This window comes from Martes martes (assembly GCF_963455335.1).
Source record: "Martes martes genome assembly, chromosome: 3".
Lineage (NCBI taxonomy): Eukaryota > Metazoa > Chordata > Mammalia > Carnivora > Mustelidae > Martes > Martes martes.
The window spans coordinates 79,900,351-79,922,147 of NC_137890.1; the positions used below are offsets into that span (position 1 = coordinate 79,900,351).

The following is a 21,797-nucleotide window of genomic DNA, read 5'->3' on the forward strand; positions in this document are numbered from 1 at the left end:
GATGTATATATCCTGTGTGTTCCCATCATGCCCTATTTGTCCACCATCATAACACTTCTCACACATTAGTATAATTGTCTGTGTCCTCCTCTGAACTGTAAACATCATTCCTCTCTTTACAGTTGTTTGAAGTTAGGGAGCAGTCCACGAGACCACTTACTTTTTTTTTTTTTTTTAATTTCTTTTCACTGTAACAGAATTCATTGTTTATGCACCATACCCAGTGCTCCATGCAATACATGCCCTCCATAATACCCACCACCAGGCTCACCCAACTTCCCACCCCCCTCCCTTTCAAAACCCTCAGATTGTTTTTCAGAGTCCATAGTCTTTCATGGTTCATCTGCCCCTCCAATTTCCCTCAACTCCCTTCTCCTCTCCATCTCTCCATGTCCTCCGTGTTATTTCTTATGCTCCACAAATAAGTGAAACCGTATGATAATTGACTCTCTCTGCTTGACTTATTTCACTCAGCATAATCTCTTCCAGTCCCGTCCATGCTGATACAAAAGTTGGGTATTCATCCTTTCTGATGGAAGCATAATACTCCATAGCGTATATGGACCACATCTTCCTTATCCATTCATCCGTTGAAGGGCATCTTGGTTCTTTCCACAGTTTGGCGACCGTGGCCATTGCTGCTATGAACATTGGGGTACAGATGAGACCACTTACTTTTGATAGCAGTTGCAAGTTCAGGGAACCCCGAGACCACCCTTGGGTTCCATTATTCACTGGAAGGACTCAAAAAGCTAACTGAAAATTGTTAGGTTCATGGGTCGTTTCTTACAATGAGCAGATACAGATTAAAATCAGACACACATGAGACAGAGGTCCAGAAAGTTTCACAAGCAGAGGTTCCAGTTGTCCTCTCCCCAGAGGGATCATGGATAGCACTAACTCTCCCTACAAGGTATATAACAGTACACATGGAGGGGTGCCAATCAGGGCCCTAATGTCCAGAGATTTTCTTGGGGTCAGCTGTATAAATTTGTTTGAATACCCATGTTGCTGACCCCCGTGTCTAGCCATTCTGGAGGTCATGCTGATACCCCATGACCCAAGCCACCACCCTAAACCTCATGGTTAGTCTGGTATGGCCCAAGGCCCTCAAGCAAACAAGACACTTACCATAGAGATGATCTCCCAGAAGCCCAGGACAAAAGTCAGACCTCTATCTGGGTATGGTAAATTCTTTACTGCATGATTTGTATCTACATAGCCTGGGAAAGCACCAGAGCATGCTCTAAATGTTCAATAAATATTTTTAAATGAATGAACAAGTATTTAATTATATGAATATGACATTTTTATTATTGATCATTAAGATTGTTTCCAAATCTTTGCTGTTACAATCATGCCCCAGTAAATAGTTAAACATGTGAATTTAGGACAGTGTTCTAAAGGTGAAATCGTTGGGTCAAAAGACGTGAATGCTTTTAAGACTTTTGATTCATATGGTCAAACTGCCTTCTAGAAAGGTTATAACAGTTTACAGTCCTACTACCATTGAGTAAATATGCCCCCCTGTGAACAGTGTCTCCAGGATTGGTATCTGTTCTTGTTCTGTTTTTTTTAAGTAGTGCCAGTTAGGGGAAAAGGTATCTCAGTTACTCTTTTTCAAGATATTTCTTACAAATTTTCTGTTCTTTGGGAATTTCTTTAGATTTCTCTTCATATTTACTTTTAAGAGTACTTTTAAAAAATTTTTCAAAATTATTGAAATATTTATCAGATTTGGTTTTGTTTATGACATTTTGGTTATAGATGTTATTTTTTACGTGGTCATATTTATTTGTCTTTTAATTTTATTCATCTAACTACTTTCATTTTTTTAAATCAAAATCAGTTATAAATACTAACCTGTATTATCCTCTCCTTTAGTTATGCTTTTGGATTTTTTCATTTAATTTTTTCATTCATCTGAAATTTGTTTCTTAAGGGCATCCCTAGTGACATGACTTTTTTACTGTTATAAATGGACTCTTTTCCCTCAAGGGAAGAATTACTGCACAGGAAATCTATTTGATTTTTATTTTTAGCCTGGCTTCCTAGGAGTCAGTGCTCTGTCGCAGTTTTAAGTGTCCAGCCAGAGATTGTACTAGGACCACAGAGATAATAAGGTGAGTCCTCCCTTCCCCCCTGCCGATGTGTCTGTGTAAGGTTGGAAGTACATTCACATGTAAGCTCTTTTTAAGCCTGCCGGTGCACACACCTGTGTCAGCTCTTTGAGCCAAGGATGTGTGGGCAGCTGGAGCTGGTGTGGTCTCTGCTAAATGTGGATCACAACCTAGGGTACAAGGAGAGCACAGCAAGTCCTTATGGTTGTCTCAGCTCCTCAGACTTTCAAGTACCTGACCATCTGAGTCCATTGCTTGCTCCAAAGAGGACTGCAGTCTCACTTAAAGGAGCCACCAAGATCACCTGCAAACTCCCTCCATCAGCAACAGGGAAACTGGTTTTGGACAGCCTGACACTCTCTGGTAGAACTCCTATAGGGTAAAACTGAAAAGGCAAGAAGGCCATAGACGTTTGCTGCCCAAAGTTTAATAGTTAATTTGAAAAACGCTTCTCACTTTATTATGTGCCTTTGGTTGGATTCCACAGTGCTGAATAGTTGTGTTTTGACCATTTTGTCCAACTGTTTGCTTTTTGGGGAAAACCTTTTTTGTCATTCTATCCTGTGGGAAATCAGAAGGCAGTTATCACATTTTAATTAGCCAATAGGTTTACAATGACTTTTAATAAACATGGTGAGTAAGTTCCAAAAGCAAATATTTCAGGTAAACCAATATAGGTAATAAAGTATAAAAGTTTACCTTTTAAAATAAATGCCATACTGTATACCAAAAGCATGAACTACAGTGCATTTCGATGCAGCTTATATTAATGACACTGACGACCATTTAATAATTAACTAGTTTTTAAGATACTTGAAAAATAGATTAATATTTTAAGATCTAGGGAATAAAATGTGCAGCATAGGGAATGTTGTCAGTGGTATTGTAATAGTGTTGTATGATAACAGGTGGGAGCTATAGTTGTAAGCACAGCTTACATACAGAGATGTTGAATCACTGTTGTGCACCTAAAACTAAAGTAACGTTGTGTGTCAACTATGCACAAATAGAGAAGTTCAGAAACAAACAAAAAAATACTTAAAAGAATCTAAATAAAGAAAACTATAAACAATAAATTTTAATTGAGGAAATAAGAGAAGATTGAATAAATAAAAAATAAATAAAGCTAGGCTTTATTCTTAGGTAGGACTAGTGAGCCTTGTGAAGTGGCCAATCCCCAGTAAATTAATCTATGAATTCAGTACAGTCTACATCAGAACTCAACACCTGAGTACCTGATTTCGGTTTTGTTTGGTTATATTTTGAGGTTTGTGGGGAGGAGTTGGATGGTTTCTTCTTTGGTGATAGTGTTTGAGAGGTAAGAGGTGTACAGAGACTTGCCAAAATGCTTTTAAACTTCATCTGGGAGAATAAACATGAGAGAATAGCCAAGAATAGTCTAGAAAATGCAAGTAATGAGAGGGGTAATGAAATGGTATAGTGAGCAATAGAATACTCAAATAAAATAAACCCAAAACATATGAGCAATAGCATAAAACATAGATATCATTTTAAATCAGTAGGGAAAAATTACCAAATTACTTTTCAGTAATCCAGAAAAAAGGGAGTAATCTCCTTACCTCTCATATCCAGTTAGTCACTAGGTACTATCTGTTCTGCCTCTTAAATGTTTCTCAGATTTGTTGTTGTTGTTCTTTTTCCATGACTATCATTTTATCAGACTACCATCACTTCTCATTTCATTTACTGCAGTGGCCTCCTAACTGATCTCTCTGCATCCACTCCTGTCTTTTCTAATTCATTTCCATATAGCCAGGGTGACCTAAAAGCACAAATATGATATAACAATAGCCAAAATGTGGAAGAGGCCAAAATGTCCTTCAGCAGATGAATGGATAAAGAAGATGTGCTCCATATATACAATGGAATATTACTCAACCATTAGAAAGGATGAATACCCATCATTTTCATCGACATGGATGGAACTGGAGGGGATTACGCTAGGTGAAATAAGTCAAGCAGAGAAAGACAATTACATGATTTCATTCATATGTGGAATATGAAGAACAAGGGAAGGGAGGGAAAACTGAATGGAAAAAAATCAGAGAGGGAGACAAACCATGAGAGACCCTGGACTCCGGGAAACACTGAGGGTTACAGAAGGGAGGGAGTGGAGGGAATGGGATAACTGGGTGATGGGTATTAAGGAGAGCACATTTGGAGATGAGCACTGGGTGTTACATGCAACTAATGAATCATCAAAAACAAACAAACAAACAAAAAACCTCAGACTCAGAAAGACCAACTGCCTACATTGATATGCTACTCCATCTCTTAATAGCTGTGTGGCTCCAAGCAAATCACTATACTTCTCCTTGTATAAAATTAGTGTACTTCTCTTTGCATAAAAACGTTCTTCATTATAAAATGAGAATAATAGGGGTGCCTGGCCGGCTCAGTTGGTAATGTGCAACTCTTGATCTGTTGAGCTCAACCCCCATATTAGGTGTAGAGATTACTTAAAATAAAATCTTGAAGAAGAGAAAAAAAGAATGATAGTAATCTACCTCAGTAGGTTGTTTTGAGGATTGTATTAGTTAATTTATTCAACTCTCCTAGAACTCTGCTAACACATAAGCAATAGATATTTATTTGCTTTATATTTATTATTATTGCTGTCTACACCCCAGCCATAGAGCACCATGCTCTCTAGCACCTTCAGGCGTTTATACATGTTTCCTGTTTGGAGTGTTTATTCCCACTTCTTCTTTCTTAACTTTGGTTCAAACTTTAGATCTCAGTTTAAATGGTATTTTTTTCAGGAAAGTCTTGTCTAAGCTGCTAAGTGAGTTGGACACCCTTTGTATGCTCCCAAAGCTCCTTGAACTTCTTCCCAATATTTTCATGCTTAGATTATTATTTTTAATAACTTGTTGAATGCCCAGTTACCCAACAGGAATAGAGAACCATGAAGCCCCAAGGCCTAACATGGTGTCTGACACATAATGGGCATTTACTACATCTTTGTGACTAATGGTGTGACTGACTAAACAGTGTTGGGTGTATTTATCAGTTCCTATAGCAATAAATTCCAGAGGAATCACAGATAATGTCGAAAGTCAAACTATGGAAATACTTGAGGAAATGTGGGGCTCTTCTGCAAGATGGCAGCATAGGAAGATCTTGAACTCACCCTGTCCCACAGATACACCAAATCTACAGCAAATATGGATTATTTCCCTCTGAAAAAGATCTAAAAACTAGATGAACTGTTTCTCCACAACAGAAGGGAAAAAGATAGGTAGGAGAGTCAGATGGTCTTACCAGAAACCCCACCCCAGCACTGTGACACAACAGTCCAGTAATTCTGGAAGAGTGAGGAGATGGTGTCTCACTTACAGCACCCTCTGAACCAGAGAGATGAGCCCCCAAATCATCTGACTTAGAGAATGCAAAGGGGCTGATATTTAAGGGACCCAAAGTGCTATAGGAAACTGAGATGCCCCTTTTAAAGGGCTCACGTGCAGTCTCATCGTCCCCAAGACCCAGCAGAAAAATAGTAGTTTGAAAAATGCCAAGAGTCTGTTGTAAAATTCATTTGGCAATCTAAAACCATCTGCTGGAAGGGCAAGGGACCGTTGAAACTCTCCCTGGAAATAGAGGTGCGGACAGAAGCCAATTTTGCACTCTCCACTGACTCTCTAGCTCAAGTGGGTGGGCTCAGAGGCAGCACCCTCCTGCTGCATTGCTAAGACAGGTGGGGACAAGCACCATCCCACTGCCTTGAGGAAGCTGGAGAGTGTAGAAGGTTGCAGCACTCCCCCAGTCTGTAGCTGGGGCAGGCAAGCACAACATTCATGGCATCCTCTCATTCCCTAAATAAAGTTGGTAAGCGTAGGCAGTTGCAGTCCTCCCCCACTCTCTGGCTGGGACTGTCATTCTCCACCTCCCACCCTAAAGCCAGCGTGCATACACGGACAAGGTACTCAGCCACTACATTCCTGAAGCCCACTGGTGTACAGTCAAGACATTTGCCCCCTGCTTTTCTGAAGCTAGCAGACTTGCCCTGCCCCATACACTCTGCCTAGATAAAGCCAGCAGATACATGCAGTCCACACGGGGTCACCATTCAGTCGCCTGGCCCAGGTGGCCAAAGTGGCTGGCATTCTTGAGCTCCACAAGAATGTAACACCCAGACAGTTCTTGGCAAGCCACCACCATCAGGACACTGCATAGCAGCAGACTGAAACACAGCCCGAGTCTTATGGAAAAGAGGCCTGTTTGCTTAGCTCGGAGCTTCAGCTTCCGGTTCCCTAGCATATAAAGATAAAAGAAGTGCCCCTGGGGAGCCTAGTTAGAGACACGCCACCCTTGCACCCCCCTCGGCCTTCTGCATCTTAACAAGACCTCTCAGGAGCTTACACACTTACCTGGAGCCCTGGTTTTTTTGCAGCTGTTACCCAGGAGACACCTCTAAATCTGGTCTGGAGGCAGCAGAGACTATGATTGTAGCTCCTACAGGATTGTGTATACTTTTATATTTTAAAAACTGCTCCTAAGTGTCTGCTTCCAGTCAACCCTGGGTTTTAAATGAGATTCCTCCCCATGGAATAGGCAGGTCGTGGCACACCCTAACAGTATCATGTCAAGGTCATATCAAGAATAAGTCAGGTGGTTTAGATAATCACAAAGGTTCAAGAGACAACAAAGAGCTAAAAAAATAAGGGTGAAAGAGAAGTTTCATCACCTACACAAGGCACTGCTTTAAGAATGAGAGAGATAGCTCCTTGAAGTAGTACATAGAAACACACCAAGAGTCACGCAAAATGAAGAAACAGGAATGTGTTCCAAATAGAAGAACATGACAGAACCTCAGAAATAGATCTTAATAATGTGGAGGAAAGTGTTCTATCTGAAAAAGAATTTAAGGTAATGGTCATAAAGATGCTCATGGAACTCAGGGATAATGGTGAATACAATGAGAACTTCAAAAAGAGATAGAAAGTATAAGAACGAACGAAGAAGGGGGCGCCTGGGTGGCCTAGTCTGTTAAGCATCTGACTCTTGATTTCAACTCAGGTCATGATCTCAGTGTTGTGAGATTGAGCCCTGCATCCACAATGGGCATGGATCCCGCTCTAGATTCTGTCTCTGCCCCCCCTCACTTCTTTCTCTCCCTCTTTTTTTTTTTTTTTTTTTTTTTCAAAAAGGACCAAGAAGGGGGCGCCTGGGTGGCTCAGTGGGTTAAAGCCTCTGCCTTCGGCTCGGGTCGTGGTCCCAGGGTCCTGGGATCGAGCCCCCACATCGGGCTCTCTGCTCAGCGGGGAGCCTGCTTCCCTTCCTCTCTCTCTCTGCCTGCCTCTCTGCCTATTTGTGATCTCTGTCTGTCAAATAAATAAAATCTTAAAAAAAAAAAAAAAAAAAGGACCAAGAGGGCTTCAGTAGCAGACTAGATGAAGCAGAACAGATCAGTGATCTGGTAGACTGCAGTAGAACTCACCAAAGCAAAGCAATGAAAAGGAAAAAAAAAATTTAAGTAAGTAGCTTAAGGGACCTCTAGGACAACATCAAATAGAATAACGCTTGCATTATAAGGGACCCAGAAGGAGAAGAGAGAGGTAAGGTCAGGAAACGTATTTGAAAAATAATGGCTGAATACTTCCTTAACTAGGGGAAGGAAATAGACATCCAGGTCCAGGAAGCTCAGAGGATTCTAATTAAGATGAATCCAAAGAGATCCATACCAAGACACATAATAATTAAAATTTCAAAAGTTAAAGAGAGAATTTCAAAAGCAGAAAGAAGAAAAATTATTTCATACAAGGGAAGTCCCATAAGGCTATTAGGAAATTTCATGGCAGAAACTGCAGGCCAGAAGAGAGCAACATCACGTATTCAAAATGATGAAAGGAAAACAACTTCCAACCAAGAATGCAGGCATACCTTAGATGTGGGAGACTGAACCAGTAATCAGAAACCTCCTAACAAGCTGTCCAGGACAGGACAGCTTCACTGGTGAATTCTACCAAACATTCGAAGAACTTTTAGTGCCTATACTTCTCAAAGTCCTCCAAGATTTTGAAGAGGAGGGAATGCTCCCATACTGATTTTGCAAGGTCATCATTACCCTTATACCAAAAGCAAAGAAGAACACCAAGAAGAAACAGAGAGGGAAGGGAGGAGGGAGGGAGGAAAAGAACAGAAAGGAAATTACAGGCCAATATCCCTGATGAAAATACATGCAAAAATCAACAAAATATTAATAGTCCAAACTCAGAATTACATTAAAATGATCTTACATCATGATCAAGTGGGATTTACTCTAGGGTTGCAAGTATGGTCAGCATATACAAATCAATCAAGGTGATACATACCACATCAACAAAATGAAGGCTAAAAATCATACTCTAATAGATGCATAAAAAATTTAGAGAAAATTTAACATCCATTTATGATTAAAAAAAAAAACTCAACAAAATGAGTGTAGAGGGAACATACCTCAACATATTAAAGGCTGTATATGACAGAGCCCCAACTAAGATCTTACTCAGTGGTGAAAAGCTAAAGCTTTTCCTGTAAGATCAAGAACAAGATAAGGATGCCTACTCTTGCTACTTTTATTCAACATAGAATTGAAAGTCCTAGCCAGAGCAATTAGGCAAGAAAAAGAAATAACAGGCATCCATACTGGAAAGGAAGAAGTAACATTTTCACTGTTCGCAGATGACATGATACTGGATGTAGAAAACCTATAGACTCTGCCAAAAAACTATCAGAACTAATAAGTGAATTCAGTAGAGTTGCAAGATACAAAATTAATATACAAAGCTCTCTTGCATTTCTGTACATTAACAAAATATCTGAGAAATCAAGAAAATAATTCTACTTACAATTGCATTAAAAACAACGAAATGCCAGGGAATAAATTTAACCAAGGACATGAAAGATCTATTGCCTGAAAACTATATGACATTGATGAAAGAAATTGAAGATAACACAAGAAATGGAAAGATATATTTTGTCATAGGTTAGAAGAATTGATATTGTTAAATGTTCATACACCCAAAGCAATTCACAGATGCATTGCAATCCCTATCAAAATTCCAATGACATTGTTTTACAGAATTAGAGTAATACTATAACTTCTGTGGAGGGAACCACAAAAGACCCTAAATAGCCAAAGGAATGTTAAGAAAGAAGAACAAAGCCAGAGGTTTTACTGTGCCTGATTTCAAATAGTATTATGAAGCTATAATAATCAAAACAGTGGGTATTTTCATAAAAACAAACACATAGATCAATGGAACTATAGATATAGATAACCCAGAAATAAACCCACACGTATACGGTCAGTTAAGTTTCAACAAAGGAGGCAAGAATATACAATGGGGAAAGGGCTGTCTGTTTAATAAATAGTGTTGGGAAAACTGGACAGCTGCTACACACAAAAGAATGAAATTGGACCACTATTTTACACCATATACAAAAAATTAACTGAAAATGGATTCAGGACTTGAATATAAGACCTAAAACCATAAATGCCGAAGAAGAAAACCTAAGCAATAAGTTCCTTGAAGTCAGGCTTAGTGACTTTTTTTTTTTTTATCTGACTCCAAAGGCAAAGGGAACAAAAGCAAAAATAAACAAATGGGACTACATGAAACTAAAAAGCTTCTGTACAGCAAAGGAAACCCTCAAACAGAAGGGCAACTTTCCAAAATGGGAGAAGATATTTGTAAATTATATATCTGCTAAAGGGTTAATATCCAAAATAGATATGAAGAACTTATACAGTTCAATAGGAAAAACAATCCAATTAAAACATGGGCAGATGATCTGAATAGACGTTTTCAGATGGCAAACAGGCACATGTGAACATGCTCAACATCACTAATCAGGGGAATGCAAATCAAAACCACAATGAGATAGCACCTACACCTGTTGGAAGGGCTAATGTCAAAATGACAAGAAATAACAAAATGCTGGCAAGGATGTGAAGAAAAGGGAACGCTTTGTATTGTTGGTGGTATTGTAAATTGGTACAGCCACTGTGGAAAACCATATGGAGACTCCTCAAAATTAAAAATAGAACTACAGGGGGTGCCTGAATGGCTTGGTCTCTTAGGCATCTCCCTTCAGCTTAGGTCATGATCCCAGGGTACTGGTATTGAGCCCCACGTCAGGCTCCCTGCTCAGGGAGAGTCTGCTTCCCCTTCTTCTGCCTCTCCCCTGGCTGTGCTCTCTATCTCACTCAGTCTGTCTCCCAAGTAAATAAAATATTTTTTTTAAAAAAAGATAGAATTACAGTATGATACAACAATTTTGTTACTGGGTATCTAATCAAAGAAAACAAACACTAATTCAGAAAGGTATATGTACCCCTTTTTTCATTGCAGCATTATTTACAAAGCCAAAGTATGAAAGCAATTTAAGTGTCCACTGATAGATATGTGGATAAAAAGATGTGGTTTATATACCCAATACTGCTCAGCCATAAGAAAATCTTGACATTTGCAACAACATGGATGGACCTTGAAGGTATTATTCTAAGTAATATAAGTAAGTCAGAGCAAGACAAATACCACAGGATTTCACTTACATGTGGAATCTAAAAAAAAAACAAAAAACAAAAAAACAAACAAAAAAAAAAACTCCGAGATTCATAGATGCAGAGAACAGATTGGTGGTTACCAGAGGAGAGGTGTGTTCAGAAGAAACGGAATAGGATCACAAAGTACATACTTTTAGTTACAAAAGGAAATCCTCAGCTGAACAGAAGGGCAACTTACTGACTTGGAGAAGATAAGTCATTGGGTTGTAAGGTACAGCATTAGGAATATAGTCAGTAATATTGTATTAACTTTGTAAAGTAGGAGATGGTGACCACATTTACTGCGGTGATCATTTTGCAATGTATACAAATGTCAGTTCACTATGTTCTACACCTGAAACTAATGTAGTATTGCATGTCAGTTATACCTGATTTGAAAAGAAAAAGTGGGTAAATGTTTTTATCTTATTGAGCTAAGCAATGTAGTCCTGTTCCAAAAGCTGTAAAAGAAAATTGTAGTAAACTTGACTACTGTGACTTTTTTAAAATGACTTAACATCTCAATAGAAAAGTAGGCAAAGTTCATGAAGGGGCAGTTAGCAGAAGAAATACAAATGACCAATAAATATGAATAATCAAGGAAATGCAAGTTGAAATAATAGTGATTTGTTTTGTTTTATTTCTTACCAGATTGGCAAAGATAAGTTTGATAATCTTTAGTGTTCTCCAAGATGTGAGGGAATGGGCATTCTTCTGTACTGTTGATTGGCAATGTAAATTGTAAAGACATCTAACAAAGTTTAAGTGCAAATGAATAATAATTTATAATGACTAGTGTACAAAGATAAGTATATAACAGTATATCTCACAACAGTGTTTATAGTAAAAAAAAAAAATTGGAAACAGTCTAAATATCAGCACGTTCATTATATTATGCTGGCGACCTTGGCTAGCTCACATGTCATATGCAGGAATTTCCCTACTGCTAATAGGCATGTGAAAATTCAGACCTTTTTGCTCTTTTCTGTGACAAACACAAGAGTGGTGGGGGGGGGGAATGCATGTTAATAAAGAAGAAATAAGGTAACCATGCTTGTTACCTTGAAAAAATGTTTATGTGTATACATACCTGCACAATGGCACATACAGTGCAATAGCTAGTAAAAATTATGACAGACCTATATTGGTTATGGCAAGTGATCCCCTTTAAAAAGAAAAAAAAGCTGTTTTCAAAACATGTATATAATGACTTCCTTTGCATAAGTCTCTTCAACATATGGTGCTGGGACAACTGGATAGCTGCATGTAAAAGAGTGAGGTTGGACTTCTACCTCATACCATATACAAAAGTTAACTGAAATCAATCAGACTTAAATATAAAAGCTACAACTATAAAACTCTTAGAAATATTTCTTGAAAGGGGAAATGCTTCATGGCATTGGATTTGGCAGTGGTTTCTTATGACACCAAAAACATAAGCAGTAGATGAAAATTTAATGTATTGGACTTCATTATAGTTAGAAACTTTTGTGTATCAAAGGACCCTATCAAAAATTAAAAAGACAGGGGCACCTGGGTGGCTCAGTGGGTTAAAGCCTCTGACTTCAGCTCAGGTCATGATCTCAGGGTCCTGGAATCAAGCTCCACGTCGGGCTCTCTGCTCAGCAGGGAGCCTGCTTCCCTTCCTCTCTATCTGCCTGCCTCTCTGCCTACTTGTGATCTCTGTCTGTCAAATGAATAAATCTTTAAAAATCTTTTAAAAAATCTTTAAAAATCTTTAAAATCTTTAAAAATCTTTTAAAAAAATCTTTAAAAAATCTTTTAAATCTTTTAAAAAAATTAAAAAGACAGCCTACAGAGTGTGAAGATATTTGCAAATTATAGACCTTATAAGGGTCTATCTAATATCAAGAAAGCTAAAGAACTCCTACAATTCAACAACAGAAAGAGAACCCAATACCAACAAATTGGACAACCTGGAAGAAATGGTTAAATTCCTAGAAACATATAAATTACCAAAACTGAAACAGGAAGAAATAGAAAATGAACAAACCAATAACCAGCAAAGAAATTGAACCAGTAGTTAACGAACAAAAGTCTAGGACCAGGTGGCTTCATAGGTGAATTCTGCCAGACATTTCAAGGAGAGTTAATACCTATTCTTCTCAAACTATTCCAAAAAATAGAAGAGGAAGAAAAACTTTCAGATTCATACCATGAGTCCAGCATTACCCTGATACCAAAACCAGACAAGTCACCAGTAAAAAAGAGAACTATGGGCCAATATCCCTGATGAACATAAATGCAGAAATTCTCAATAAAATATTAGCATACCAAATCCAGCAATATGTTAAAAAAATCATTCACGAAAAAAAGAAAAATCATTCACCACAATCAAGTGAAATTTATTTCTGGGTTACAAGGGTGGTTCAGTATTTGCAAGTCAGTTCTGATACATCACATTAATGAAAGAAAGGATAATAACCATTTGATCATTTCAGTAGATACAGAAAAAGCATTTGACAAAGTACAACAACATTCATGATAAAAAACCCTCAACAAAGTAGGTTTAGAGGGAATATACCTCAACATAATAAATGCCATATATGAAAAGTAAACAGCTGATATTATCCTAAATGGGGGAAACTGAGAGCTTTTCTTCTAAAGATAGGAACAAGATAGGGATGTCTACTCTCAACACTGTTATTTAACATAGTACTAAAACTTCTAGCCATAGCAATCAGACAAAAAAATAAATAAATAAAAGGCATCTAAATTGGCAAGGAAGAAGTTAAACTTTCACTATCTGCAGATGACATGATACCCTATATAGAAAACCCAAATTGCTAAAACTGGGGGCGCCTGGGTGGCTCAGTGGGTTAAAGCCTCTGCCTTCGGCTCAGGTCATGGTCCCAGGGTCCTGGGATCGAGCCCCGCATCGGGCTCTCTGCTCAGCAGGGGGCCTGCTTCCTCCTCTCTCTCTCTGCCTGCCTCTCTGCCTACTTGTGATCTCTGCCTGTCATATAAATAAATAAATAAATCTTTAAAGAAATTGCTAAAACTGGTAAACGAATTCAGTAAAGTCAGAGGATACAAAATCAGTGTACAGAAATCTGTTGCATTTCTATACACCAATAATGAAGCAGCAGAAAGAGAAACTAAGGAATCAATCCCATTTACACATGCACAAAAACAATCAAATATCTAGGAATAAATCTAACTCAAAAGGTAAAAGACCTGTACTCTGAAAACTATAAAACACTGATGAAAAATTGAAGATGACACAAAGAAATGGAAAGACATTCCATGTTCATGGATTAGAAGAACAACTACTGTTAAAAGGTCTATACTACCCAAAGCAATCTATACATTTAATGCAATCCCTATCAAAATACCAACAGCATTTTTCACAGAACTAGAACAAACCATCCTAAAATTTGTACGGAACCATAAAAGACACAGAATAGCCAAAACAACCTTGAAAAAGAAAAAAACTGGAGGCATCAGAATCCCAGACTTCAAGTTATGTTATAAAGCTGTAGTGATCAAAACAGTATGATACTGGCACACACAGTTAAGTGGAACAGAGTGGAAAACTCAGAAATGAACCCACAACTATAGGGTCAATTGAAGATTAATTGGTTAATCTTTAACAAAGCAGGAAAACATCAAGTGGGCAAATATTATTCAGCCATAAAGAATGAAATCCTGTCATTTAAAATGACATGGATGGAGCTAGAGTATTATGCTAAGCACCATTAAGTCAGAGAAAGACAAATACCATATGATTTTGCTCACATGTGGAATTTGAGAAACAAACAAAATGTAACAAGTGAACATGGAGAAGAAAAAAGAAAGAGAGGCAAGCCATAAAACAGACTCTTAGCTATAGAGAACAAACTGATAGTTAGCAGAAGGGTGGTGGATGGGCGGATGGGCTAAATAGGTGATGGGACTAAGGAGTGCACTTGTGATGACCACCAGGTAATGTATGGAAGTGTTGAATCACTATATTGTACCCCTGAAACTAATATTACACTATATGCTTAGCTGGAACTTAAATAAAGACTTAAAGAAAAGAAGACAACCCAGTTAAAAACTAAGTGAAGGACTTGAATAGACATTTTCCCAAAGGATATAAACAAATAGCCAACAACCACATGAAAAGATGCTCAACACCATTAATCATAGGACAGTGCCAGTTAACAAACCCATCAAATGACTAAAATAAAATAATTGACAATATCAAATGACTACAAGATGTGGAGAAATTGGATCACTCATCTACTACCAGTGGGAAAGTACAATGATACTGCCCCTGTGATAAAACAGTAATACAGTCCTGGGCATCTGTCCTAGAGAAATGAAAAACTGTGTTCATACTAAATCCTGTCCACAGATGTTTTTAGCAGCTTTATTTATAATAGCCAAAAACTGGAAACAACCCAGATATCCTTCAACAAGTGAGTAGTTAAACTGGTAATCCATACAATGGAATAGTACTCTGCAATAAAAAGGAATAAACCGTTGATACAGCAACAGCCTGAATGAGTATCCAGAGAATTGTGCTAAACAAAAAATGCCAATACCAAAAGTTACATAATATTTGGTTCTATTTATATAACATTTTGAAATAACGAAATTATGGGAAAAGAAAGTCAATTAGCAGTTGCCAGAGGTCAAAGAGAGGGTGGGTGGGAGAGAAATTAGTGTGGTGTGAGAGCAAATAAAGAATTGTTGCAGTGGAGGAAATGTTCTTCTATGTGTTGACTGTGTCAAGTTACGTTGTTTTGTAAGATGTCACCAGTCACCATTGGAGGAAACTGAGTAAAGGGTACAAGAGATCTTTCTGTATTATTTTGTACAGTTGTATGTAAATCTATAACTGTCTCAAAATAGAAAAAATTTTAATATAAATAAAGCATTTATGGGGTCATACATTGTTCCTTGCATTACGTATTCTAGACTGGGTGTTTTTTGTCTTTTGTGGATTTGTTCTATTTCTTGCTATGGTGCCTTTGCTTAGTTGTCATACTGTTTTCTTTTGCTCATGCTCATGGTCTATCCAGAGCTTCTCATTGCTGTGGTAGAGCACAAATGAAATTCTCCTTGATACTTTTCCACCTCATCTGAACTAATTTATCTTTGTCCTTCAGAGCTGCAGGCATTGCATCAGTCAGTTAAGCGTCTGCCTTCAGCCCAGGTCACAATTCCAGGGTCCTGGGATCAAGCCCCACATCAGGCTCCCTGCTCAGCATGGGGGGAGGTCTGCTTCTCCCTCTCCCTCTGCCTGCCGCTCCCCCTGCTTGTGCCCTCTCTCTCTCTGTCAGATAAATAAATAGTGTCTTACTAAAAAACGCCTCGAGATCACATTTGAAATAATATTTATTTCACTATCCTAAAGCTCTCTTTTTTGATTGATTTAAGATTTTGTTTACTGCTGAAGTCCATCTTGAGTATTTAAGGCCTTGTTGTTTTTCTCTTGCTTGAACAGAGACAGTTATAGAATAGTATTATGCAAAGTAACAGATAGGATTCTTCTACCTTTGTTGTTATTGTTACAAGAATCTTTCATGGATATTATCCTAAAGAGGTCCAGGCTACATTTTTTGTTGTTGTTCTTGGTTATAATTACTTGAAATTATTATATCATTTTTTATAGGAATCAACAGTGAAAGAACCTGAAATTACCACAACCCTTCAGATATATTTCTTTGGAAAAAGAGGAGAAAGAAAACTTCATTATAGGGAATTTCGAAGGTAAATGCAAATTTCTGAAGGAAATGACACCTAAGCTGAATCTTGACATGTGAGCAGAAATTACCCAGGCAAAAATGTGTGGATGAGAAAGCATCTGAGGAAAAGAGAACAGCATGAGAAAAGACCTAGAGGCATGAAAATGTATGGTTTATAAAGGGAATTATAAGCAGTTAAGTCTAGAGTAATAGACGTAAGGTGGTATGATAAAGTTAAGAAGAGAGGCTGGAAAAGTGTGTACTTGCCTGCAAAAGATTTCATACTCCAAAAGATCAAGCTTTAGTTAACATTGGGAGGTCCTGAAGAATGATGCATGAAGGATACCTGGTCAGATGTGCCCGACATTTTGGCAGCAGAATAAAGGATAGATTTTATGAGAAAGAAACCCATTCAGATATTCCAGATAAGAAATGACGAGAGCCTTGAACTGGTGTAGTGGCAATAAGGATTTTGAAATAGAGTTTTCAAGACATATTTAGGAGATGAAATTGTAGGGCTTGGTGATTAAGGAATGAGGTGGAATGTGTGAAGACCCAAGTTTCTGAATTATGTCCAATCACAGTGTGTACCCCATAGCTAAATTCCAGTAAGTCATTTTAACCTCTCTAGAACAGTTTTTCTCCACAAAATTTTTTAAAATGTCTCTTCTTATATACTTGAAAAATATTACTATCTTAATATTTCTTTAAGTTTTAAAATAAATATCATGATTTAGAACCAAGCAAAGCCATTATCATCAACTGTACTTGTTCATACTAATACACTACTCCCCCTTCATTTTAGGATTCCCTAACCTAGTTAATTTTTACAGTTGTGCTAACCTTTCACCAACATACTGACCATATTAATGATTAAAATTCCACAAAAATTTTTGTGGTCTTTGTTATTTGGAGCTTTGAGTCTGGTTTTTATGGGAGTGTAATATGTCCTCTTCCTTATAAAAAAGATGTTTGTCCTTGGTCTCAGCCACCTTCTTATAACTGCTCTAATAAGGGAAATTATTTTAGGAGATACAGCTTATTAGTGTCAAGGAAAGGCAAGGAAGGTGACACAAAATTACAGCTTTTGTGGTAGCTACTTACAGTATTTGCCTACAGATATTAGCTTCTCATTTAGAGAAACGGTATTTTGAAAAACACGTATTTGTGATTTAGACAGACCTGGATTCAAATGCAGAACTTCACAGTTTATTAAGTGGGATTTGATGAACAAGCAGTTTAACCTGAGTCTCCAGTGCAGTCCATTTCTTCATCTCTGAGATGACAGTGCCCAATACTACTTAATAAGTTTATATATGTATATATATGTTAATTTATTATGTGATTATATATAATTAAGGTATTGATTAATGCATAATTTTAATATGTTGATTTGTATATAACTTCTTATTCTAAACAAGAGTCCAACTGTAAATTGGCACTTGTAAGAGAATATAAATAAGTGGCTTATCAGAAGCAGGTGAGAAGGAAGAAGAAAAGAAAAACTATGGCAGTATCATAAAATGGAGTCAGTAATTAGGCCAGTACACTCACTGTAGGGGAAAAGAAGCATTTATTTGGGATCTTGGGAATCACAGTTCAGAAGACAGAAATTAAGGCAGCAACCCAGGTTGTGCTTTAAATACACAGAGGAGCTTGGGATTTTTAAAGGCAAAGGAGGAATTTTAGGCATGTTACATAAGTTGTTTTTTTATGATTGGTACTGGCAGGGTTTTAGTGATACTATTCTATACATGATCAGTTGCTAAGATTAGTGCTAGGCAGAAAGTCCATTTGAGTCCATTCTTGCATACAGCAGACGTTCATCCAGGATGCTTGCAGTTTGGCAACAATCCAAGTTTAGCATTTTTCTGAGGATTGAGACAGGAAATATGCATAGGCCCTACTTCTTCAGTGTCCTCCCAACTCCATTTTAAGTGACTCTTTTAGCAAGGCTTACTCCATTTTGTTGTTCTTTTATCAATAGGAAAAGGTACTGATGTCAAATTTAACCAATCAATATTCCAGATTTTGTTTCATGAATTATTTAAATTCTTAAATTATAAATTTAAATTCTTCATACAAAAGAACTTAGAAGTTTCTGGGACAGAAACATTCCAAAGTAACTTTACACTAAGGAAAAAGCAATTATTTAAAAATCTGTTTTGGGGCACCTGGGTGGCTCAGTGGGTTAAAGCCTCTGCCTTCGGCTCAGGTCATGATCCCAGGGTCTTGGGATCAAGCCCCGCGTTGGGCTCTCTGCTCTGTGGGGAGTCTGCTTCCTCCTCTCTCACTCCGCCTGCCTCTCTGCCTACTTGTGATCTCTGTCTGTCAAATAAATAAATAAAAATCTTTTTAAAAAATAAAAATCTGTTTTACAGTCCAATAAAACAATAATTTTGTTAAAATCTCTGGGTCAAATTTTACTTTACAAAATATTGATGTTTTTATCTAAGTCTTTGGCCCAAAATTCTGTTTATGGACTGACAATATACAGAATATCTGGTACTAGATAGGTCCATTATGTCATACTGCCAATACACAGTGAATTTAAGTTAGAAAAAATTTCTCAGAATTTGTTTAAGTTTATTGTCATTCCACAGAATAATTTAACTGACATAATGTAGAGAGACTACTGCTCTGTTCAGATACTTCATGTTTTTAATTTCTCAGGAAATGAACCCATATTTGCATAATATTGGAAAGAATTATCAAGCCAGTGTTAATGTGAACCCAATGATTATCAATAGGTAATATGTCTGAACTCAAGAGAATACATGGCAGATTCAGAAACTAGGTCATCGTGACTTAACCAGCAATGTGAGAGATGATGGTGGGAAGGTCAACCCGAGCACAGTTGTGAAGGCTTTTGTGCCATGCCAAGAACAAGAGTGCTGTGAAGGCCTTGAAGCAGGGCAGTAGGGTGATCATCAGATCCAGCAGATTGGCTAAGGAAATCAAACAAAAGGCAGGGAGATCTGGTAGAGATTGTTGCATTAATAGAGAAGAAAGGATAATAATTAGACCAAGGTGGTGGCAGCGGGAAACAGAAGGAAAGTGGAGGAATCCGAGGGATTACTTTGGAGAAGGGACTTAATAGTATTGGTGACTGGATGAAGAGTAAATGAGGAAAAATCTAAGCTACTGCCTGGTTTCTGAGTGGAGCCAATGACACATGTGATACCTATTCACTGAACTAGAGAACACAAGAATAAGTTTAAGGAAAAAAAAAATTATGAATGTAGGGTGGATGTGGTCAGTGGGAGCAGAAGGCAGACTACAGTGGGTTGAGAAGTGAGTGAGGGGTGAGTGGAGAAAGAAATACAGGTAATTCTTTGAAGGAGACTAGAGCAAAGGAAGAGAGGGGGCAGTAGCAGGAAGGGAATGTAAGAAAGGTTTCCCCCCACATGTTTACATGATTTGAAGAAGGAAAGACAATGCAGGAGTGAATGGAGTCACCAGAGGAGCAAGGCCCCAGAGAAGGAAGAAACAGAGGAATATAGGTGGAATTAAGAGCACAGGTAGCCATCAAGAGGAAAAGGGACTCCTTCTTTCACTAGGACAGAAAAGAGATTGGGGGTGGGAAGAATGGGGATGCCTGCTGTTACATTCCTAGAGAGATAGCAAGAAAATGAGAGAATTTCCTAAGCAGTGACCTCTAGTTTCTCTGAGAAGTTGGGGCAAGTCATCTGCAGAGGACAAATAGAAAGCCAGTAGGATAGATTCGTAGAGAATGTAAACAAATTGAAATAGCCACCATGTGAAATAAAAAAGAGAGCTCCCTGGCCTTGCAGCAGGGTGTTGGCAGGGTTGAGGATCCAGTTATAGGTGTAGATCATTAATTTCTGCTGTTGTCACTGTAAGCAATTGTTGTATGATTTTCTTCAGGCCGCCCTTGAAGAAGTCCTTCAACAGCCCCAGGGAGCTGAAGCAATAGTAGCTAATTCTTTTTTTTTTTTAAAGGTTTTTTTTTTTGTTTTCTTTGTTTTTTTTGACAGAGAGAGATCACAAGTAGGCAGAGAGACAGGCAGAGAGAGTGAGAGGGAAGCAGGCTCCCTGCTGAGCAGAGAGCCCGATGTGGGACTTGATCCCAGGACCCTGAGATCATGACCTGAGCCGAAGGCAGTGGCTTAACCCACTAAGCCACCCAGGCGCCCCAATAGTAGCTAATTCTTGATACTCAGTCTGGGCTTGAGTGAGGATGAAAAGGAAGGGTGGTCACCTGCATCCTCAATGCCATCACTACATGCCTGATACTTGTCTGAGTGTTTCATATATATTATTTCACCTATCCTTAGTCTTCCCTTTTTACAGCTGGAATTTGATGAGATTAATAAGGGACTTGGTCCAGAGTTAAATATCTTAGAAATTCAGACCCAGGTTTCTCTTAAAAGGTTTAAATGGTCACAAAGTTCCTGAAAGAATTAGTCCCACAGTTTCCTGGTAGGTGGTTAGGTACAGTGGATGCGCTTTCAAGGAACTAGCACTAGACCAGGTGACCAGAGGGATAGAAGACACATTAAGCAGATACTACCACATGTCAAGAGAAACTTACCAGTTAATGAAAGAGTATCTGGATAGATTTGTGATTTGTTTGGGTTATTGATTTTTGTGTCGGTTTGGTTGGTTTTTTACAATTCGTCAAAAGACTGAGATAGCTCTTAGCCATTTAAATAAAAACTAAAGTATAATTTAAGCTCTGTCTGCTGGAATTTCAGTGTTTACTCATTGTTACGAAATCAAGAGGTAATTTAATTGTGAAAAACCCATTCCTTTCCAGGATATATATATATATCTCAGGGGGAAAAAAAATGATCCTCAGGTAGCTGTTGGTAGCCCTTACTGACTCTGCTTCACTACCTCTGTGTTTTTCGAGTCTCTCTTTTCCTTTTTTTCTTTCCTTTCTCTTTAGGGCCTTTTCTTCTACATTTCTTTTCCTGCTGTGTATGTTTCCCCCGTTGGCTTTCAGAGCCACACATTTTGGGAGCTTTTGTCTGCAGTGTGGGTGCCAGAGGTTGGGGTGCCTGATGTAGAGTAGGACTGTTACTCCTCAGGGATACCTGGCTTATTTGTGAGATCCCTCCTTACTGGTTCTCCTGGGGTGGAGTTTTTACAGAGACGACAGTGTGGCCCTTTTATCCTTTGTTGTCAGGAGCTCATCAGCTAGTTTTCAGATCTTTTTCACTGGGAATTGATTGGTATGTAACTGGAGATAGTGTGTGTATGTGACATGTTCCTAAGGTACTTTAATTCTAAAATGCCAATTAGTTGAAGATGTTCTAAATTCATGAGGAGTTTTTATAAATTCAAAGATGTCTATAAGCTCTGGTGTGCTAATAAATATGTTTAACAATCTTCTCTCAAGAAGAACAGCCTGATTTGTTGCATTTGCCAATGAGTAATGTAAATACTCTACCAAGCCAATTTCAA

At 38.1% G+C, this 21,797-nt stretch overlaps 1 protein-coding gene across 1 annotated transcript in view; it reads left to right on the top strand.

The window, feature by feature from the left end:
• MICU2 (mitochondrial calcium uptake 2) overlaps nt 1-21,797 on the top strand; it is a 143,086-nt gene that overhangs the window by 110,786 nt on the left and 10,503 nt on the right. The window contains exon 8 of the mRNA XM_080797885.1: nt 16,295-16,392. Within this exon, the coding sequence (XP_080654011.1) occupies nt 16,295-16,392 (98 nt within the window). The remainder of the gene's footprint in view (nt 1-16,294; nt 16,393-21,797) is intronic.